The sequence below is a fragment of the Podarcis pityusensis genome, assembly GCF_964106645.2.
Source record: "Podarcis pityusensis genome assembly, chromosome: 14".
Taxonomy (NCBI): domain Eukaryota; kingdom Metazoa; phylum Chordata; class Lepidosauria; order Squamata; family Lacertidae; genus Podarcis; species Podarcis pityusensis.
The window spans coordinates 3,912,302-3,935,742 of record NC_138039.1 but is presented as its reverse complement, the minus strand read 5'-3'; the positions used below and the strand labels follow the sequence as shown (position 1 = coordinate 3,935,742).

Genomic DNA, 23,441 nt, shown 5'->3' with positions numbered 1-23,441 from the left:
TAATTCTGGGCTTTTTGCCCTGCCAGACAAATTTGGAAATATCTCTCTGCCACTTCTGAAAGCACTCCGTTTTGTCCAAAACCTGAAGTGTTTGAAATAAGAACAACATCCTTGGCAATACATTCATCTTGATAGCAGCAATTCGGCCTAACAAAGAAAGTTTCAATTTTGACCAACTATCTAAGTCTCTCTTAATTTCTGTCCAACATTTTTCATAATTATCCTTAAATAGACTTAGATTTTTTACTGTTATGTTTACCCCTAGGTATTTTACTTTTTTTACCACATTAAGTTCCATCTCATTCTGAAACCGTTCTGACTCTGTATTAGTCAAGTTTTTCCCCAAAACCTTAGTTTTCTGTTTATTTAATTTAAATCCAGCCACCCGACCAAAATCATTAATCAGTTGTAATGCTCTTTTCGTACTGGGCTCTGGCTTCTGCAAGGTCAAAACCAGGTCATCTGCAAAAGCTTTTAATTTATATTGTTTCTGGCCGATCTGAATTCCTTCCACCAACCGGTCCCTTCTAATCATGTTCAATAGCACTTCCAGAACCGAAATAAATAACAGCGGGGAAATAGGGCAACCTTGTCGTGTCCCTTTTTCAATTTTAAACTCTTCCGTAACCACATTATTAACTATCAGTTTAGCTTTCTGTTCTGAATATATCGCCTCAATCCCATTCTCAAAACCCCGTCCCACTCCCATCTCTTTTAAATTTCCCATCATAAATTTCCAGGAGATATTGTCAAAGGCCTTCTCCGCATCTATAAAAATTAAAACTGCTTTTGTATTTATATCTGTTTGCAAAAGTTCCAAAATGTCAATAATGTTCCTTGTATTAGCAAACAGATGTCTTCCTGGGAGAAAGCCAGCCTGGTCCTTATGAATTACTTCATTTAAAACTTTTTTAAATCTATTTGCCAAAATGTCTGCAAATATTTTGTAATCCACATTTAAGAGAGAGATGGGACGGTAGTTCTTAAGTTGTGTCTTTTCAGCTTCCGACTTTGGTATTAATGTGATAAACGCTTCCTTCCACGACTCCGGTGCCCTCCTCCCCTCCATAATTTCATTGCTGACCTCCATCAAAGGTTGTATCAAGTAGTCTTTCAATGTCTTATAGTACTTGGAGGTCAGCCCATCTGGTCCTGGAGATTTGCCAAGTTGCATGTTCTGGATAGCTTGTTCGATCTCCTGTCGTGTTATTTTAGAATTCAGGATTGTCCTATTTTCTTGTGACAATTTAGATAATCCGTTTTTTGCCAAAAATTGTTTAATCTCAACGTCATCTTGCGGCCCTTGGGTATATAATTTTTTGAAATATCTCTGGAAACACTTTCTAATGTCCACTGGATTCTGGATATTTTTTCCATCAACCTCTAAGTTTGTAACAGTATTTAATCTTTGTCTTCTCTTCAACTGCCAAGCTAGCAGTTTTCCACATTTATTCGCCGACTCAAACGTTTTTTGTTTCATTAATTTAACCTTCCATTCAATTTCCTGATTTATCAATTTGGAATATTGTGTTTGATAAAGTTTAATTTCTTTCAGAGTTGGCTGTGACTTCGGATTCACTCTTAGTTTCTTCTCTAGTTCTTTTATTTTATCCAAGATCTTATCTTTTTTCTCATTTTGTGTTCTTTTCTTCACTGCATTCTGTTGTATCAAGAATCCCCTCATTACAGCTTTACTTGCGTCCCAGATTATTCTTTTTTCCACCATATTATTCATATTTATCTCAAAATAATCCTTCAAAACTTTTTGGGCCTTCTTGGTAATTTCCTGATCTCTAAACAAATTGTCATTCATCTTCCATCTAAAGGATCCAGTTGGTAATAGTGTCATATCCATCTTTACTGCATTGTGGTCGGAACAGGTCTTTGGGCAGATTTCCACTTTTCTGACCTTAGGTGCCAGGCCTCTAGAAATCCATATTTGGTCGATTCTTGTCCAGGTCAGTTGGGCTTCAGAAAAGAATGTTCCCTCTCTTCCTAGTGGGTTCTTTGTCCTCCAAATGTCAATCAAGTCCATATTGTCAGTCATTTCAAAAAAGGTTTTAGGTAGTCTGCCGTCTTTTGTAACATTTTGACTTTGTGACTTGTCCATATTAGTTGATACGACCCCGTTCATATCTCCCATCATTATGATGTTGTTATAGTCTAGATAATCCAGCATTGTCTCCTGCAACTTCTTGTAAAATTCCGATTTCCCTTCATTTGGTGCATAAATTCCTAATATCAGCATTTTCTCTCCTTGATGTTGTATCTCAATGGCCAAAATTCTTCCATGTTCATCTTTAAATAGGAATTTAGGTGACAGGCTCTCTTTTGCATATATCACTACGCCTCTCTTCTTAACTTTGTCCGAAGATACAAATTCCTGGCCCAATCTTTTATTTATTAACACTTTTCTGTGGAGCCTCGTCACATGTGTTTCTTGTAAACAAATAATGTCCAATTGTTCTTTTTTTAATATATGAAATATTTTCTTCCTTTTTTCCGGAATGTTACAGCCATTAATATTCCAACTCAACAGTTGCAGAGACATCCTGAATTATCTGGTTATTTTTCAAGGGGTGGTATCTTCTCAGGAACTTCAGGTTCCACAGGTGCTGATGTTGGTGTTGGCGTTGCCTCAGGCCCAGCAGGTAGTTCAATTCTTTTTTGAAGGTCCTCTCCGTGTGTAGACAAGAATTTGTCTCTCTCCTCCAGTGTTCTAACTTTAACCTTTCTCCCTCTAAAGGTAAAAGATAATCCTTGAGGAAATTCCCACCTAAATGGAATTGCGTTGCTCCTTAGTAGTTTAACAAGATCAGAATAGGCGGTTCTGAGGTCAAGCAGTAATCTTGGGATATCTTTATAAATTTCAATTCTTCTGTCCAACACCTCCAGTGATTTTACAAAGTGTAATCCCAGAATCTTATCCCTTTCCTCCTTTGATCTCAATGTTATCAAACAGTCTCTGGGCCTCTCCTTCTTTATGAATCTTCCAAGTCTGTAAGCTGACACAATTTTAAAGTCCTTTTCTTCCAAGTTCCAGAACTTGGAGAATTCTTTAGTCAAAAACTCAGTTAGATTTCCTTCTTCTGCCTCTTGTAGTGATCTAATCCTTAAGTTAATCTCACGATTTCGCAGTTCTATCATCGAGAGATAAATCTGGTGTTCCCCAACTTGTTTAGTGAGTGGTCTTACCTCTTGCTCTAAATTTTCAAATCTTTGTCTAGTGTCCTCAGTCAATTTCCGATTTTCTGCTGAGGCCTCAGTTAGCTGTCCAATTGCTTGTGCATTCTGTGTCACTTGTGTGGTTAATTTGTTTAAACATTCTGTATTTTTATCAATCTTTGCTGATTGGGCATCTGCTTTCTTGTCCAAAGCTTCCAATTTTTCAAAGATTTTATCTAGTATAGAGGCAGATGCTCCTGAGGCCATATCTTCCAATTGTAACTGCTCTGCTTCGCCCTCACCCTCCACTTCTGAGGGCAAAGCAGGCACAGATGATCTGCGTGTCTGTAAGGCTGAGGTTAGAGTTGTTAAAGTTGTTTGTTTAGCTCTCCCTCTTTTTCTTGTGCCACTCATTCCAACGTTATCTATCAGTCAAGGTCACACTGAGTTGTTCCCATGGGAATGGAAAGGTCCAGAGCAAGCAAACAGCAAGGGAATCGAAAGTAAAAAGTGTATGTAAAATCACTGTTATAATCCAGTCCTCTAGAGGGAGCTTGATCTATCTTTCAGAGTTTAAATTAATGTCCAAGAACCTTCAGATACAAATACTTAGCAGAGTTTATAAATGGTTACCTTGTTGCAGACAGTGCTTATTTATTTCCAAAAAAGAATGTTTCAAATTTAAAAGGTATCAATACCCTCAGATTGTTTCCAGTTCCAATATGTTGTATCCAAATCTGCAATACTGACAGCTCCCTTAGTACTCAGGCAGCTCCTGATTCTGGGTTTCACCTTTAAATTTGTAATCCAATAAGAGGAGGAAAGTCAAGTACAAATAAAGATCCCAAATCTTTAACTTGAAGTCTTTACTTTAAAATGCAAGTTCAAATAGATGCTTAGATCTGTAAAGTTTAAAGTCCTTTCTTTTCAGCCTCCACTCCTCCAGCTGATTGCTTTTTTTCAAGTTCAATGGCTGCGGAAGACGGACTTCCTGCTTCCACGTCTCTCCGCTCACAGCCAAGTTCAAGCCAATTTAAATTTCTCTTTTAAAATCTCAAATTCCAAGTGATTCAGTCTTTTACTCACAAATTAGTTGCTTTTTCGTCCGGATCCGTAATTTGGCAGGAAAAGGGATCAGCGCTCACCGACAGCAGCAGCGCGGCTTCGCTCCTCAGGCTGCGAAACGGCTCACAGCGCCGCAACCCCCCTCCGTGCTCCGGAGCCCCTTACGGGGTTCCTTCTGCACTTGGAGGGTCGCTCTAGGCGCCCACCGAGCCTCAAGACCCCAGGCTCTTGCCGCCTGGGGTTTTCCGATGTGGGTCTCCGCTTCGCCGTAGCGGACGACCCGTTGCCTGCGGAGCCTCCTCTCCCGTTCAGAAGAGGACCGCCATTGTCGTTCGCGCCGCCCCCGGAAGTCCTGCCAGGAGACTCTTCTATTCCCCCTAACAGAGATGCAATTCCCAAAGTTCCCTGTGAAAACAGATTCACAGTTAAACCACCTTAGGAACTATAGTTCTGTGAGGGGAAAAGAGGCCTCCTAACATTTCTCAGCTGCCTTAGCAAACTACACATTCCAGGATCCTCTGGGGCTAGCCAATTGACAGTGGTGTCCTAATGCTTTTCAATGTGTGGTGTGGAAAGCAGACCAGACTGGCAGAAGAATCTTATTGCCTCCACAGTAGGATAATTTGGGTGTGTGTGTGCAGGGCAGGCTATGTGGCAACAATATCTCCCAACATGTTGCTCCCACAACCTGCTCCCCGGCGTCTGAGGCGGCTGCAGGACCCTGTCTAATGGTAGGGTTGGCCCTGATAAGAATGATCTTGCCATGACATAGCAAATCATGTCCTTACAGAGACCAAGACCCTTTCAGCTGCTGAGATTGTCAGAGGGGGCCTTCTTGGAAGTTCCTCTGCCCTCAGAGGCTTGAGAGGGCAGGGCCTTCTCTGTGGCAGCACCTGCATTCTGCAGGTTTCAGAGAACGCTGAAGGCATAGCTGTTTACCCTGGCTTTTGACACTTGAGGTGTATGTTTTTAAGACCCACCTTATTTTTACGGTTGTAAGTTGTTTTTAATATTGGTGTGTTAATGCTGTAACCTGCCCTGGGACCTTCGGGTGAAGGGTGGACAATAAATATATATATATAATTCAGCCTCAAATCTGCATTAAACTCCCTTATTGATTCACCCTGAGTCGTTTTTTAAAATTTATTCCAGCACCACCCTTCTTATGCTCTTACCAATAGAGTCGTACCTGGTTGTCAAACAGCTTAGTTGCCGAATGTTTCGGCTCCTGAACGATTGAAACCCAGAAGTGAGTGTTCTGGTTTCCGAATGATTTTTGGAAGCTGAATGTCCGGTGCGGCTTCCGATTGGCTGCAAGTAGCTCCTGCAGCCAATCAGAAGTCGAATGGACTCCCAGAACACATTGTCAACCAAGGTACAACTGTACTTGATTTTCAGTAGAAGTGATAACTTTTCATCCGCAGCTGCTGTTTGCATCAGGTAGTATTTTAAAGATCTACATTGGCTCCCAGTACGTTTCCGAGCACAAGTCAAAGTGTTGGTGTTGACCTGTAAAGCCCTAAACGGCCTTGGCCCAGTAGACCTGAAGGAGCATCTCCACCCCCATCGTTCACCGAGGTCCAGCTCTGAGGGCCTTCTGGTGGTTCCCTCACTGCGAGAAGCAAAGCTACAGGGAACCAGGCAGAGGGCCTTCTTGGTAGTGGCACCCGCCCTGTGGAACACCCTCCCATCAGATGTCAAAAAGATGAACAACTATCTGACATTTAGAAGACATCTGAAGGCAGCCCTGTTCAGGGAAGTTTTTAATGTGTGACATTTTAATGTATTTTTAATCCTTGCTGGAAGCCGTCCAGAGTGGCTAGGGAAACCCAGCCAGATGGGTGGGGTACAAATAATAAATTGTTGTTGTTGTTATTAAAACTGGATGCATCACCAGGTGTTCTCTGCCCCGGCAGGTGAAGCGCAACCTCCTCAACGTCTCATACCACATTGCACAGTACACCAGCATCATTTCGGACCTGCGCCGGCAGATCGAATGCTTGAAGGCGAAGCTGGAAAATCAAGAGAGGGAGAAGCGCCTTCTCAGTCCTGCGGTCAAAGATGTCCAAGGCAGAGGAGATGGAGGTGGTTGGGTTGTCCTCTTCACTGTCTTGCTCCGTCCAGTAGGGCTTGCTTCTAGGACGCCCAGAATTGCACCCTAAGCCTGGGGTGGAGAAAACTGTGGCACTCCAGATGTTATCAGACTCCACCTCCCATCAGTACCAGGCAGCAATGGTCAGGAATGATGAGAGTTGTACGTCCAACATGGATGGGTTGTGGCAAGTTCCCTCACACCCTTGGCTCTTTCACTGGTCTTACAGATTGTTGTCGGATTCCAACTCCCAACATCCCTAGACCATGTGGCCAGTGATCAAACCAAACCAAACATTTATTGTCATGTTCAATGACCAGCATTTTGTGACAATAATTTTATTAATTTTCAATTATAATCCAATAATAGCCTCATTATAACAATACCAATTTATAATGCAATCAATAACCTCAATCATTCAAATACCAAATTATATAATTTAGATAAGGTGGGGCCCCCCACATGCTAGAATTGATGGTTTGATTATTTTCTTTATTTCCGTGTTCCAAAATCTTCATGATTTCAGTTACATTCCAGTCATCATAATAATCCCTTATACAACAGCTGCAATATTTATAACTTCTATTTGTGTGGACACATTAAATGATTTATAAAACTACGGGTGAGGCAATGACCAGGATTAAGAAAAGAATAAGAAGCAGATGTGTCTACAATAGGGAAAATTAATAATAAAATAAAACAACTAAATGTAGCATAGAATCATAGAATTGTGGAGTTGGAAAGAACCCAAAGGATCATCTTGTCCGAGCCTACAAGGCAGGAATCCCAGCTAATGAGTGAAACAAAACAGGCACCATTTTTTAAAAAAGTTGTTGCCCTGTCACCAACTCCAAAGAGAGAAATTCCATGATTTCGGGTCCTGGCAGATTTTGCCTGCTTCAGCACAGTACATGCCCACGCTGAGAGTGATAGATGCTCTTTGATCTGAAAGGATTAAAAGGAACATAAGACGTTTTTGATCCTCCTGGCAGGTTTCGTAAGAGGGGCTTGATAAAGGTTTAGCACAGGTGTTAGGAGGAGGAGCAGTGCAGGAGGACATGGGGTCCCCACTGACCTCTCCAGAGTCTCAGGGACACTTGTGTTTGGCCAATGGCCAAGGTCCAGGAATGACAGGAGTCGTAGGGCAGCAACATCTGGAAGGCTTGGGGCTTCCTCCTCTCTGCCCTGGGTGCTAGAAACACTCTTAAAAAATGAAAGGATGATGGAAGCAGAGGTGGGAAAGTGCCTGTGCTCTTGTTTTCCCACAGCGGAGGCTCCCCATGACCCTGAAGAGTACAGCCGTCAGCAGATGAACAAGTTGCAGGAACAGCTGGTCGGGGCTTTCAAGGAGCAGATGGACATGAGACGCAGCCTGATGGAGCTGGAGAAGACAGACATGGAGCTGCATGTAGACACCTCCAGGCATCTGCTAATGATTGCTGAGTGAGCTGAGGGACTGATGGGCAACTGTGCTTTTGGGGGGGGGTCCTCTAAGGTGAAGGGATGTGGGTGGCGCTGTGGGTTAAACCACAGAGCCTAGGACTTGCTGATCAGAAGGTCGGCAGTTCGAATCCCTGCAACGGAGTGAGCTCCCGTTGCTCGGTCCCTGCTCCTGCCAACCTAGCAGTTCGAAAGCACCTCAAAGTGCAAGTAGATAAATAGGTACCGCTCTGGCGGGAAGGTAAACGGCGTTTCCGTGTGCTGCTCTGGTTCGCCAGAAGCGGCTTAGTCATGCTGGCCACATGACCCGGAAGCTGTACGCCGGCTCCCTCAGCCACTAAAGCGAGATGAGCGCCGCAACCCCAGAGTCGGTCACGACTGGGCCTAATGGCCAGGGGTCCCTTTACCTTTACCTTTTACCTCTAAGGTGAAAAGAACTGGGTGGTATTAATGATGCACCTGAAAAGGGTGGCTACTTATGCCCTGCCAAAGAGACAGAGAGAGAGATCTGCATAAAATTGTCTAGTGCAAATTTATATGAACAGATGTAAATATAGATTCAGGTAGGTAGCTGTGTTGGTCTGACACAGTCGAAATAAAAAATAAAAAAAATTGTCCAGTAGCACCTTAGAGAACCAGGCATAGGGCCTTCTCGTTAGTGGCACCTGCCCTGTGGAACGCCCTCCCAGCAGATGTCAAGGCAATAAAAAACTATTTTACTTTTAAAAGACAACTGAAGGCGGCCCTGTTTAGGGAAGTTTTTAATGTCTGATGCTGTATTGTTTTTAATATTTGGTGGAAGCCGCCAGGAGTGGCTGGGGAAACCCAGCCAGATGGGTGGGGTATAAATAAATTATTATTATTATTATTATTGCCTATTATTAGAGACCAACTAAGTTTGTTCTGGGTATAAGCTTTCGTGTGCATGCACCCAGAACAAACTTAGTTGGTCTCTAAGGTGCTACTGGACAATTTTTTATTTATTCAGGTGCAAATATAGAAACTGTTACTACTAGCAGGCTCATGCCTGGCATTGTTCAGGAATCCCGAGGAACCAAAATTAATATTTAAGACTTATCTGCAAAAGTATTGTAATTTGGCCGAATGTTGATTGGGATGTCAGAGTAGAAGTAATTGTCTACCACTAAATTAGACTTAAGTTTAAACTATACGCTAATGATCAAATCCAAGATTATGAACAAAATGATAATTTGTTTGGAAATAATTCTTTAACGATGTAAGTGTGTGCGGGAGGCGTGGGGGAGTCCAAAGTAATGATGAAAAGATGTCAAATAATTAATGTTATTTGTTTAAATATGTTTATGTATTGAAAAACTTGAAAAAATATATATAAAAAAAAAAACAAAATTAATAACAGTGATCAGCGCAGGTGGTTAAGAAAGGTGCGGTCCAACGTCTTGATTCAAAATGGCACTCTGTGGTATCCAAACATGGACAAAAAACTTGCTCCCTCATCTCAGGAACCGTCATGCAAAATGTGGTTAAGATATCAGAAGCAATGTCCAAATGCCCAGCAAACTGGGAAACAGAAAGCTTTCCTTAATATATAAAAAGGTAAAGGTACCCCCTGACCGTTAGGTCCTGTTGCGGACGACTCTGGGGTTGCGGTGCTCATCTCGCTCTATAGGTCGAGGGAGCCGGCGTACAGTTTCCGGTCATGTGGCCAGCATGACTAAGCCGCTTCTGGCGAACCAGAGCAGCGCACGGAAACGCCGTTTACCTTCCTGCCGGAGCCGTACCTATTTATCTACTTGCACTTTGTGCTTTCGAACTGCTAGGTTGGCAGGAGCTGGGACAGAGCAACGGGAGCTCACCCTGTCGCAGGGATTCGAACCTCTGACCTTCTGATCGGCAAGCCCTAGGCTCTGTGGTTTAGACCACAGCGCTACCCACACCCCTCTTTCCTTAATATATAGTAGGTAATAATTTGATGGAAATACAGTCTCAAGGTTTGTGGGCACGGCTGGGAAGAGGTGAGCGGTGTGCTTGCTCACCTTTGCTTCCCAGGTGTTCACTATGGAAGGGCAGCTTCAGGGCTCCTGCTTGAACCAGGCACTGCAGGCTGTTTTTGGCCCATCAAGGGATTCAATTAATCCACAAGGCCATTTCCCCCAGACCACACACATCAGGTGAAGTCACTGGCGACATCAGCTAGTGGGTAGGAGGACAGGGTTCAGTCCTGCACTGGCTACATGGTCCTGTTCCCAAGCAAGGAACAAGGTTACACAGTGAAGGCAGCAAGATTTAATCCCAGGCTCCCAAAGTGCAAACATCCCTGCAGTTACCACCTTGCCTTTATAACAGAAGTTCCAGGGGTTGCGAAAGTTCTTGGGTGAACACTAGAGGGCACTGTAGCCTCCGATAAAGGAGGCTGCCCAATTACTGGGAGTCTTGATAATAATCATGCCAGGAGAAAACTTTATTTATTTAAACTTCTAATACACTGATTTTTTTAAAACAAACAAACAAACAAACAAACAAACAAACCTGAAAGCAGTTTATAAAGACAATAAAACAATAACATTATTAATAAAAGTGATTGAAAACAACTATTTTAAAACTATTTTAAAAAATTAAAATTACCAATAAGCTCAAAAATGGATTAAAACACACACCAACATGTCTGAGCTGGCTTGTCTAAAGAAAAATGTTATTTTTTCCTGGCAAGCACCAAAAAGAGTGCCTCCTGATGTCAATAGGCAGGGAGTTCCAAAGTTACGTGCTGCTGCCACACTTAAAGATTGATTTCTTACAAATGTAGAACTGGTGTTCTATAGCTCCCGGTTCCACAGATGGAAGCGTTCAAGGGGGCAGATATAGGGCAATGCGATCCCGCAGGTAAACTGGTCCTAAGTTGTTTAGAGTTTTATACACTAATAGGCCTTGCCAAGGTGTAAACGACCTTAATCTACCTGTCCTTTGTTTGTAGCTGGGAACAAGAAAAGGCCCACCAGACTGACAGGTATCCCAGCAAGCAGCAGGTGGGCGTGAAAGACGAGGAAGCCATGGAGGAGGCAGAGCCAGAAGAAGATTCGCCAGAGCCTCATGAAGTCGTGGTAGCCAAGGAGGAGATCAGCATGTTCTTATCTGAGCAGCGGAAAACAGCTGTCTTGAAGGTAATGCACTGCATCTCTCTATGAAAGCCGTTGTTGTCTCGTGATGGGCCAAACCTGAGGCTGAAAAACAAGTGTTTGTTTGTTTGTTTTTAAAAAAAAGATATGCATGTCTGGAAATGAGATTTTTAATTAGGGATACTCCTGGAACCTCACTGTGCTAGAGTCCACACTTTGTGGTAAGTCACTTGGAGGTCTTCTGGTCACAAGTGACTAATAAGTTTAATCAGTACTACTACTACTACTAATAATAAAATGAATGGGTCGCTGGCCTGATCCAGCAGGCTCTTCTTATGTGGGCTTATTTAGGAGCCTGATTCACGGCGGGGGACACCTCTCCCCTTCCTAATTTAGGCAGACCTGGAGCAGCGCCTGGCAAATGCCAAAAAGAAGGTTTTGCAGATGGAGAAGCTGCTGCCTGAGCAAATCACCAGTGAGGACCAGAGGGAAGTCCTGAGGCTCCTTTGCAAAGCCCATGAGCTGGAAGTCGGGAAGACCGAGCTGCAGGCCAACGCCTTGCGCAAGGAGACCCTGCTGTGCCAGAAGGACTTGGTCATCCACAGCCACCAGCAGCACAGGCGCCTCTGCGGAGAGATAATCCAGCAGCAGCAGCAGCTGATAAGGGGTGAGTGGGCGGGGCCAGAGGCCAAAGTGGGCGGGGCCCTTACCTGTCGGACCAGATTCCAGGTACACCAAACACAGAGGTTTCTTGGAAGGACCACACGAGGAAGAGGCTCTTGCCCAGCCCTGGTCTCTGTTGTGTTTTACAGAGGTTGTGGGTAGTCCTGGGGTGCCATAGAACCACGGAACTGGAGAGTTGGAAGGGACCCCTAGTGGCGTCTAGTCGAACCCTCTGCAGTTTAGGAATCTCAATTAAAGCATCCCTGACAGGTGGCCCTCCAACCTCTGTGTGTTTTAACAAACTTTTTTGATAAAAATAATGGATTACTGAATATAATTACTGAAAATAATGACTGAATATTTACAGATAAATTGTAAACAGATAAGAACATTGGCAGGATCATTGTAATAACCTGAAGTTTTATAAGAGTTTTAAAGTAGATAAATAAATGAGCAAATTAAGTGAATTTGGATATGCAGAAGATATTGAAAATAATTTTTAGGGACTACAGAAAGAGGGGGAAGGAAGTCGAGTTTTGAAACGTTAAAATGATTTTAAAATGAATGAAATGTATAAACCTGAAAAGCATAAATCAAATTTTTGAAAGAAAGAAAGAAAGAAAATGTTGCCAATAGTCCATTTGTGATACCTCATTTGTCTACAGTATTAAGCCTCCCCTCTGGAAGGACCCAATGGGATATTTGTTGCTATCTTACATTGATTGCCCATCTTTCTTCCACGCTGGTGCCCATGCGGTCCCCATCCAAGGTCTCTTCACCCTCAGCAGAAGAGGACAGTTGTTTGCCACCTGAGGAATGGGTCCCTTCTGTGAGAATGTTTCCCTCTTAACCAGAGCAAACAAGCGTCTTCCATGAGGCTGCCCTTCAGATATTTGGAGATGGCTGTCGTATCACCTCTCCATCTTCCCTTCTCCAGGCTGTACAAACTCAGCTCCACGCAACCCATCTGTTTTTGCGCCCTCACCTGTGTAAGCTTCCTTCCTTTTCTCCAGACCACAACATCCCTGTTCCAGAGTCACTGGGAAAACTGTACCAGCTGCATATCCGTGAGTTGGAGGAAGGGACCCTGGGCCGGCTTCTGGCACTTCACTCCCTGATGTCTGGAGCGCTCCAGGTGAGGCAGAACTATCCTCCCTTTTCTCAAAATAGGAACAGGGACTTAGGAAGTTGCCCTCAACAGGGACAGGAACATAGGTCCATCTGGCTTAGTACTGTCTGCACTGACTGGCAGCAGCCCTCCAGGCGTTCAGGCAGGAGGCTCCCCCAACCCCAAACTGAAAATGTCAAGGGATTGAACCTGAGTCTTCCTGTGTGCAAAGCAGATACTCTGCCATTGAGCGATGGTCCTTCCCCATACCTCACTGTTCTCTAGGGAGGAAGGGAAAACAAAACACGGGGCTGCCCTTGAAGCTGTCCCAGAAACTCCAGTGGGTGCAGAATGCTGCAGCAAGGCTCCTCACAGGGTCTCTGCCATGGGAGCATATTCACCCAGTGCTTTACCAATTGCACTGGCTCCCGGTGGAGTATAGGGTCAGGTTCAAGGTGCTGGTTTTGACCTTTAAGGCCCTTTGTGGCTTAGGGGCCTCGTATTTATGGGTCCACCTCTCCTGGTCTGCCCTGCAGAGGACCTTGAGGTCCATGAATAACCATAGTTTAGAGGTCCCTAAGGAAGTCAGACTATACTCCCCCAGGGCCAGGGCCTTTTCAGTGATGGCTCCGACCTGGTGGAATGCTCTGTCCCATGAGACTAGGGCCCTACAGGATTTAATCTCCTTTCTGTAAAACAGAGCTATTCTGCCTGGCCTTTAATTTGAATTCAGCCTGATCTTTTATTTCCCTTTTCTTCCCTCCCCCTTACCCGCTCTGGGATCCCACAGCTGGTTCTCCCCTGGTCTCCTCGCTGGCCCAAATAGGACTAATTCAGCCAGCTAGCCCTGGTGATCATCTAATGTTTATTGAATAGATTTCCCCCCTAAATTGATTTTTGAATTCTGAATTTATTGTTATTCACATTTTATACTGTATTTTAAGCTGTTTTTTGTTGCATCAATTAAGTGTTTTAAGTTTGTTGTTAGCTGCCCTGAGCCCGGTTTTCTGAACCGGGAAGGGCAGGGTATAAATAAAAAATTATTATTATTTATTATTAACCTGGGGCCAGATGGTGCAAAGGTAGGGCATGCTGGATTTTCCAGCCTTCACATTCCAAAAATGAGGGGTGCTAAAAACTTGTAGCATGAATCGGGAACTCAGAAGATACTCTGATTAAATTGCTTTTGCTTGGTAAGTAAAATGTGTGTAACATTGCATTAAAATGATTGCCACCTATGGTCACACCATCAAAGTTGAACGGAATCCATTCCGAAAGTCCATTTGGCTTCCAAAATGTTTGAAAACCAAAGTGCGGCTTCTGATTGTCTGCAGGAAGCTCCTGCAGGCAATCAGAAGCCGTGGGAGCCCCGTCAGACATTCAGCTTCCAAAAATAGTTAGCAAACCGGAACAGTCACTTCCGGGTTTGCGATGTTTGGGAGCCAAAACGTTCGAGAACTAAGCTGTTCAAAAACCAAGGTATGACTGTACTTGCAGTTATATTGTTAATTCATTTATTATTATTTAGCATCGCCTGACATTATCAGAAGGTGAAATTAAAGTCCTTTGGTTTTCCGAAAGCAGTTTCTGTGCTTCTTCATCAAACATGGACTTACCAAGCTAAATGTTGTCCATTCACAAGAGCAAGAGCAGATTTGAATTCTTCACACCCGAGAGCGTATTTTTAAGACCCCCTACTGAAGAAATTTTCAAAAATTAAGTTCCACCCCTGAAATGACATGCCCTAGTACACGGATATCCAACAGGTCGAGCGGTTGAGCACTGGTTGTTAGAAGTCAATCGTGGGGTAATTTTTGTCTGTGTCACTGCCCCCCCCTTAAAAATGGTTGACAATTTCGACCTTCCTCCCTAAGAAAAGCTCAACAACTTTGACCTGAACCACCCCCCAAAAGGTAGACAATAATGTCTTCCCTCCTTAAAAAAAGCTCAGAAACTTCTTTGACCTACCCTCCCATGGGTAGATCACTGCCAGTTTTTCATTCTGTGAGTAGATCACAATCTCCCTGCCCTAGTGTGAAGGATCAGCCTGGACCAGCCTTCTGGCAGCTGCATGCCATTGGTGGGTGTGGCTGCCCCTTTTCCTGTCTGTCTATGTGATGATCAGCGATTTGCCACTTTATCACGCTGCCAGCCTGGGTCGAGACGTTTCGCCCCTGGGCCTATGCCAGCACATTGTCTATTTTATTTCCCCCTCTTTTTACTGCTAAAATGGGCTCAGAGTGGTTTGGGTTTAGCCCTACCTGTTCTAGGACATAGCTACAGTTGCCAGGGAAGTTGTTTGAAGGGGTAAAGATTTTTTATATTTCATTTTACAGTGTATATAAAACAGAGAGAGGGGTTATAACAACAGCTGAAAATTATAAGATGAAAGACAGAACTATGGAACAGGCGGATGTGGAATGAGTACAATTGTACAAAATAACAAAAAATGGAAGCAGCTACAGTGGTGCCTCGCAAGACGAAATTAATCCGTTCCGCGAGTCTCTTCGTCTTGCGGTTTTTTCGTCTTGCGAAGCACGGCTATGAGCGGCTTAGCGGCTATTAACGGCTTAGCAGCTTAGCGGCTTAGCGGCTATTAACGGCTTAGCAGCTTAGCGGCTTAGCGGCTATTAACGGCTTAGCAGCTTAGCGGCTTAGCGGCTATTAACGGCTTAGCGGCTTTAAGAAAAAGGAAACAAACTCGCAAGAACTCGCAAGACGTTTCGTCTTGCGAAGCAAGTCCATAGGGAAATTCGTATTGCGGAACGACTCAAAAAACGGAAAACCCTTTCGTCTAGCGAGTTTTTCGTCTTGCGAGGCATTCGTCTTGCGGGGCACCACTGTATCCACCCAGCTAAAATCTGTGATGGGAAAGTAGTCGATTCTAGAGTGCACATCCACCAGGTTACAGAGATTTCCCCCTCTTGTCTTCTTTCCCTGATAGGATGGCTCTGCTCACGATAACGTTCAGCCACTGGAACTAAACAAAGAAGAGAACCAAAAAGGATTGCTGGAGCGCAAGAAAGATTTTGTTTGGGGGTCAAAATTTGAGCTACCCCCAATTGTTGTGGAGTCGGACAGGTACTTGCCTTCTTTACAAAGTCCTCTCTGGTCCTCCCCCCACTGCACTCTTGCAGTCAAACACCTCCCTCTGGGAAGGGCCTGGGGCTCTTCTGACACAACAGCCACTCACAGAAATGGCCAATTCCCTGTTTTCCATCTGATTTTGCCTGGGCTCATCCGGTGTTGTCTGCTTAATGAGTCAGCAGGGTTGGGTTTCCTGGCCGTCCATCTCTCTCTCTCTCTCTTCTCTCGATGTTCTTAGTGACAGCTACAGATCGTCTAAAAACACCCCGGCCAAAAGGAGCCATGACTGGAGCCACACCCCTGCTTTGGCCGACTTGCTAAGAACTCCTGTTCGCCAACAGGTCAGTTGGTCAACATCATCCTCTCCCTTTTGTAGCACTGACAACAACCCTCTGGGAGGTTAGACTGCAAGAGAACATTGGGCAGCCAGCATTGCCAAGCTTCTAGTCCCTGGGGCACAACAAAGAGAGAGGGCTGTTGTCATCAGGCCCTGCTTCTAGGTTTCCACAATGGCTGCTTACTGTCAAATAGCCATATTTCATTTAACCCCCTTTCTTGAACAGGGCATCTTCACAACATGTAACTGGATAGCTTGGTCAGTAGAGCATGAGACTCTTAATTTCAGGATCATAGATTTGAGTCCCACATGGGGGCAATATTCTTGCATTGCATGGAGTTGGACTAAATGACCCTTGTAGTCTTTTCCAACTCTACAGTTCTCCGTTTAGCAATATATTTCCCTCTTCTTTTCCCCCTGTTCAGTTTCTCTTTTTTCTGCTTCCCCTCGAAAGTTCAATATTGACTATATTTTTTAGCTCAATGAAACACCTGTGCACTTTTTCCAGGGATAGAGGATCCAGTCCACTGATATTCTGGTCGGATTACGGCCCTCATGGATTACTTAGCCACTTCTGCATCAGGGATAGGGAGCCTGTGGCCTTCCAGATGTTGCAAACTCAAACTCCCATCTGCCCCAGCCATCATGGCCAATGGTCCAAGATGGTGGGACTTGGAGTTCAGGAGCATGTGGGTGGAGAGTGACATAGAACATTGTTCTAAATTGTGCTCCAGCTATTTTATTTCCTTCCCTGTCATCTGTCTCTCTTCTTTAGGGATCAGATGTGGTGCTTTTGTATCCTCCTCTCTCTGCCCCAGTTGCTGCAGGGTAGTCATGAGCAGGAGGGCATGGGATGGAGGTGAACCCTTAACACATAAACATTTGGGTCTGGGGGATAGAGGCAGTTCCGTACTAGAAATGGATGCTATTCTACGTCGTGCCAAAAGCTCAGCAGCATCGTCTGGCTCCTGCCAAATCATGCCGGACTTGGTGGGCCTTTGGTCTGATGCAGTGGCCAAACTCTCCCATGTTCTTATGCTTCAGGGCTCAAGGGGAGCAGGCAAATGGTCCAAAACAGACAAGGCTGAAGCCTCAGAGAAGCACGATCAAAGCGCAAGAGGGGTCAAGACCCAAGGGAACAGGACCTTAGGCAAAGTCCTCACACCAGAGACAAGTTGCTTGGGATGAGGAGCAAGCCCTGAAGCTAAGCCTTTTTATAGTGCCTGGTGGACAGGGATTGGCCCTGGAGGGTCAGCTGACCAGGTGCTTAGGCAGGGCGGTACTGCAGCCTAGATGGCACTGTTGAGGCACTGAGCTCAGTGTTGTAGCGGAACTGCCTTTTGCATTGAAATATTTGCTAAGTAATAAACACAGAGAGCAAATGCTGAGTGTTGCTTCCTTTGGTTTCTAGAAGGTGACCTCAGGCATCCCTTTGCGAAAGGTGGCCTCCAAGCTACAGACCCCTCCTTCCCGCGACTCCGGTTGCAAAAAGTCCGACGAGGACATCTCCAGCAGCTCTCTGAGCCAGGAAGCTTTGAGGGAGATTGCCGAGGGCACCAGACGGATTGCTCTGATTGCCGCCCGTCGCCGTTCCCGAGCTCAGGACAGAGACCCCAGTGGGGAGGTCTCTTCCATCCATGGTTTTGAGGAAGGGACTCTGGAGCTGCATCCCAGCTCCCCTCCGGGGCACCTCTTGAAGGATACAGAGAGCGTCCACGGCCTCAGCATGGAGCCCCAGAGAGAAAAACGGCCACAGCACAAGGCTCAGAAGGAGCAGCTCTTGGAATGGAAAGCCGGGAAGAAGAGATCGCGCTCCCTTGACCCTACCTCCCCCAGGGTATGTCTGCTTTGGGGGGAAATGGGCGTATTCGCAGGTCCATTCGGTAGAAAAATGAGGCAAAGGGGGAGAGCAGTAGCTGAATGGTGTCTGCTAGGGATCGTTCCAGTTGCTGTGTACTCTGCACCGCTACAATAGCCACCAGCTTTTTGCTTCACACAGGCCAAATTCTGCGCCATGAAAAGCGAGATTCCGCAACATGCATAAATTAGGCAATGAAGCACATGCACGTGCTTCCAATTCGTTGCACAGTTCTTTTCTTGCTCTTTTGCACCAATTCTTCTTCACACTCGTTTATGGAAGTCGAATGGAATCCGTTCCGGAAGTCCATTCAACTTCCAAAACGTTTGGAAACCAAAGCACGACTTCTGATTGGCTGCAGGAAGCTCCTGCAGCCAATCGGAAGCCCCGTCGTATATTTGGCTCCCAAAAGTAATTCGCAAACCAGAACAGTCACTTCCGGGTTTGCGGCATTTGGGAGCCAAAATGCTCAAGAACTAAGCTGTTTGAAAACCAAGGTACGACTGTATTAACAAGGAGGAAGGACAAGGACTCTACTGTTTAAGCTGCAGAGTAGGGAACTCACAGTCTGCCGAGGCTTCAGATTCTGCAGGTGTTTTGCATTCCAACTTTTAAACGCCTGCTGAAAACATTTCTGTTCTGCCAGGCCTGTGCAGGCAATTAAGAACACATCCTTCCACAATGGGTACTTGATTTTTGCTTTTCTAACTTTTTAACATGTTCTTGCTGTAAGGCTTTATGTATTTTTGTTGTCATCCACAGTGATTTTTTAATGCAATAGTAAAGGTTAAAGACCCCTGACAGTTAAGTCCAGTCGCAGACGACTCTGGGGTTGCGGCACTCATCTCGCTCTATAGGCCGAGGGAGCTGGCGTTTGTCCGGAAACAGTTATTCTGGGTCATGTGGCCAGCATGACTAAGCCGCTTCTGGGGATATCAGAGCAGTGCACAGAAATGCTAGTGGTCTATAAATATTTTTAATATATAAATAAATAAACACGTGGAGGGCCACAGGTTCAACAGCCCTGAGTTAACGGCTCAATGGCAGAGCAAATGTCTGACAGGCTGAAGGAGCCATATTCAGTCCTAGTGCCACCGTTTTTCATTTTTTAAAAGATAATGTTGCTGGTGTTGGAGAAGCCCCCTGCCTGAGAGACAACTTTCTCCCCACCCCACCACCTCCTTGTCCTGTCCTGCAGGCTCCCCAAGTAAAGCACCGGGTTCCCTCCAGCCATGCAGGTGATGGACCAGACGTTCAGCTGCCCAAAATCAAGTCACCCGATGTCGTCATGAGCAGCCTTCCCCACATCCTTCCAGCTGCCACAAAAATAAAATTCTCTGTTGGCCAAGAAACAGGTAAACCGTCACCCGATGGATCTCTTGTTGTTGGTCTAGGCAGCAGGCCTGCTCAGAAGTAAACCCCAATGGATTTGATGGAGTTACTCTCAAATTGGTATAGAGGATCCCCCTCTCTGTAATATAGTAATAATAAAAACATAGTAATAAATTAGTGATGGGCGCTTCTGTTTCCGCATTTACTCTCTCTCCTCTTCCCGTTCCTCTCCAGAAGAAAACCCCTTGCAGATTCTGGCTATCAGCAGCGCTGCCCCCAGCACCATCCAGCAGAGCAACGCAGGTCAAATGCGAGGGCAGATTCTCCAGAAGCGGGTCAAAGGTCAGTATGGGGGACTATGAATGGGCTGGGCATAAAACTCCAAACTGCACAAACCATCACCATCAGGATCCAAAGGTCTAGAACCTTTCCCCCTTCCACCTAATTAGTGTGTAGGATTGCCCTGCCTCCTTCAGGAGGGAGTTCCCTAAACAGGGTGCCACCACAGAGAATGCCCTGCCTTGGGTCACTGCCTTGCCTTCTAGGCAGACCATCAGCAGGAACTCTCAGGCAGAACCTAGGGCTTGGGGTGGTTGGTACTGGGGAAATAAGTAATAGCTGAGCAGCCTCTGGTTCAGGATCAGGAGATTTCTCCCAATAGCCCCCTTCTTTTGCACCCAGGACCTGCAGAGAACACCAGTGGGCAGAAAAAGCAGCAGCAAGTCCCCAACTCCAGGAACCCAGCAAAGACAAAATAAAGGCTAATGGGAAATGGGAAATGGCTCCTCTCTTGCCACCCAGATGCAGACGGGTTCTACTCTAAGATGCATTTAAGATATTGGCAGTTGTGGATGATGAGAATGAATGTTTAGATTATTGCCCACAGATCATCTTGTAGCATTGGGCTTTCACTTAAACTGTATTCATCATGGTTTATATTTCGCATCAGCTTTCGTTTTTGTAAACCACTCTGCTATATTATGTGTGGTGTCCATAAATTTTGCAAAATGATAAATAAACACAATCAGGACATGGAGCACATTTGAGCACACGTGCAAAATTGCATTTTTTTAAAAAACGTATTTTATTAGGATTTTCATAGCATAACATTAACAAAAGCAAAAATTCCCTCCATATTCACACCATAGCTGTCAAATTTCAGATCTGAAAATAAGGGATCAGCAGCCTCTCCTGTCCCGGGGACAGTCTACGGGATATCTAACAATCCGGGATAGCAGCGGGAAGCAGTGGGAAACGGTGCTGGAATAAGGGAATTTCCCGCAAAAAAAGGGAAGGTTGACAGCTATGATTCACACTGCCCGGCATATTCACACTCCTCCTCCTTCCTTCCCTAGTCTTGGCCACTTATTTTTATTTTTGCAGTCAAATATGTCTATTTACACACAGTTCGGGTGATACATCCTGCAAACATTCCCCAAACCAGCAGGCTTTTAAAGCACTGCTCTGGTTCGCTGGTTGCAGCTGTCAGGCCTGAAACATGCACACCTCCTCCTGCAACACAAGAAGGGAATCTCCTCTGCTCTCTCGCTTGCTTGTTTTCGGGAGGCACGTCAGAGAACGGGGAGAGAGGAAGCCAGCCGTGAGGGAAAACAACCTCGATTCAGTTAGGAAGTCTCTGAAGCATGAAAGAGATGTGGAGGAATTACAGAAGACGATTTGAGCTCTCCCAGGAGGCAGGAGGGAGGTGGGTGGGGGGAGAGAGAACTTTTTGGAGCTCTGCAGGGTGAAGAGAGGACTCAGCCAACAAGGCCTAACAGAAGAGCCCTTCATCCCCCATGGCTGGAGTCCAAGCGGCTTGGACCGATGATGGGTTTACATCATGCAGCCTGCGCCCCTGTCAAAACATTTTCACAAAGGCTTAGATCATTTGGACTTCACATGGTGATGAAGGGAGAGGAGGAACTCTGATGTGCAGGAGATAAGCTGTGGGTGCCTGGAGAAGAGGAGGGTGTTTTTGCATTGTTGCGTGATACCCCAATCTCTCTCTCTCTGTCTGTTATTGTTCACTCTAGCACACCAAAAAGAAAAAAAATATCCATAAACACAAAACAAAAAGAACATCAATACATCAACTAATAATCTCAAAACCTTCAAGTAAAAATGGTTTTTTTCTTTAGACCCAACTTCCCACCTACTCCTTCCTTCAATTTCACATCAGTTGTATACTGCCACGACATAACAAGTTAAATAAAAGATTAATCATCTTTAGTCTATCTTAAATTTTACATCATAATTAGAACTGCTACTGAAATTATTCAAATGCTGCGACGGACTTTAAACTACTATTATTATTTCTCAGATAAATTTTGAAGACTTCCCATTTTGATATAAATACCTGTATTGGTTTATTTTTTCTAACAAGCTATCTAATTTCGCATATTCAGCCAATTTTTGTATCCATTCTAATCTTGATGGGACATTGTCACTCTTCCAGTTTGCCCCTGTGAGCACCCTTGCTTTTTTGGGAATGTCCAAATCTGCAATTCCCAAAAGGAAAGCTTCTAGTTTTTTATTAAAGGATGTTTTTAACATTTTTTCCAATTCTATATAGATATCCTCCCAGAACACCTTGATTTCTTTACACTGTGCCACCCCAATCTCTGAGCGGTGAGAAACGTCAGAGGTGCCTACACTTACCCAGGGTTTGGTTTCATTGGACTGAGGGTCACCGGAGACCGTGATGTCTTTTATTTACACAACCTGGGCATAGGATGGAGGAGCTCAGAGCATTAACACATCAACAGATCTTGCTTCCTCATTAGGTTTCTAGTCTTGTGCCCATTATAAAGCATCTGTATCTGAGTCTGCAGCTTCAAGTATCAGCCCAAGACTCACACGCACAACTCTCATAGACACAGCTGCTCTTCACCTCTTGTTCTCCATCCTAGGATGATGTGGCATCCAGCCAGGTGAGGTGGAGAAAGCCCTGCCCATTTTCTCTGTGAACCTCTTTGGATATGTAAATAGATGTACTTAAGGGCCAAAGCCATTCCCTTAACAGAGGAACTGGTTTGGCTGGTTCAGAAGCATCTTCCACTAAATTACAAGCAGGATTGGAAGCGACCCCAGGTATCCTCCAGACTGACACCCCCCCCCAAAAAAAAACTCATTACAGTAGATTTTACCACTGGGATGAAACTGTAGAAGCAAAGGCAAATGAGCTGCTTCTCCTTCTGGCTGGAGATCATGACCTGAGTCAAACCAAGTGGTTCTGCCCACATGATTGGAAAGGCATTTCCACACAGGAAACCTGCCTAAAGACTATCCATAGTGCCAGAGTTTGGGGGGGAGAGCTTGTGCAAAGCAAAGCAGAGAAAGTGAGAACGATGGAATTTAGGGGAGCACAGTACCCTTTGCTGGTTTTGGAGACTCTGGGAAATGGTTTGCCATGGCACCCTCTGGAGAAACCCCACCCCGAACATTTGCAAATCATTTATAAATAAATCAGAGCAAGAGACAGTCAAACACGGTGGCCACAGGGTCACCAGAAACCCAATTTCTTATCCCCTCACTGCAAAACTTCTGCCAAAGTGTGGCATCAGTTTGGATTAGATAAGAAAATGATTTCAAAACTTTGGCACCAGTTTCGGACAACATTGGGTTTTTGGGTGACCCTGTTTGAGTGTCTATTGCTCCGTTTCTGGGGTACTATAAAATGTGGGGTTTTCGCTACAAAATGATTACTAAACTTTGGCACCAGTTTCGAAGGGATCCCAGGTTTTGGGGTTCATAGTTAATGAAGCTGCAACATTTTTTTAAACACACGCACACTGGATTTCTCCTACAGATAGGTAGCCATGTTGGTCTGCCATAGTATCTGAAGAAGTGTGCTTGCACACGAAAGCTCATACCAAGAACTAACTTAGTTGGTCTTAAAGGTGCTACTGGAAGGATTTTTTTATTTTTTTTATTTTGACTATGGCAGACCAACACGGCTACCTATCTGTAACTGCAACCATGGAAGGCACCACATTGAGCCGCACGAAATGGAAGTCCATCATATCTGAAGAAGTGTGCTTGCACACGAAAGCTCATACCAAGAACTAACTTAGTTGGTCTTAAAGGTGCTACTGGAAGGATTTTTTTATTTTTTTTATTTTGGATTTCTCCTAGAAAGAGTAAATGTGAATTGCACGGGGGAAGGCGGTGTTACAGGCCAGTAGTTTGTAAAGGTTTTCTAC

The 23,441-nt window shown here is 44.8% G+C and overlaps 1 protein-coding gene across 1 annotated transcript in view; it reads left to right on the top strand.

Annotated features, from left to right (window-relative positions):
• Window positions 1–22,233, top strand: part of LOC308462933 (kinesin-like protein KIF19) — a 41,258-nt gene extending 19,025 nt beyond the window's left edge. The window contains exons 10-20 of the mRNA XM_080980978.1: window positions 6,147–6,315; window positions 7,591–7,765; window positions 10,713–10,899; window positions 11,251–11,521; window positions 12,531–12,652; window positions 15,570–15,706; window positions 15,951–16,053; window positions 17,461–17,886; window positions 19,106–19,262; window positions 19,474–19,581; window positions 19,921–22,233. Of these exons, the coding sequence (XP_080837104.1) occupies window positions 6,147–6,315; window positions 7,591–7,765; window positions 10,713–10,899; window positions 11,251–11,521; window positions 12,531–12,652; window positions 15,570–15,706; window positions 15,951–16,053; window positions 17,461–17,886; window positions 19,106–19,262; window positions 19,474–19,581; window positions 19,921–19,997 (1,932 nt within the window). The 3' untranslated portion in view covers window positions 19,998–22,233. The remainder of the gene's footprint in view (window positions 1–6,146; window positions 6,316–7,590; window positions 7,766–10,712; window positions 10,900–11,250; window positions 11,522–12,530; window positions 12,653–15,569; window positions 15,707–15,950; window positions 16,054–17,460; window positions 17,887–19,105; window positions 19,263–19,473; window positions 19,582–19,920) is intronic.
• The last annotated feature ends 1,208 nt before the right edge of the window (window positions 22,234–23,441 follow it).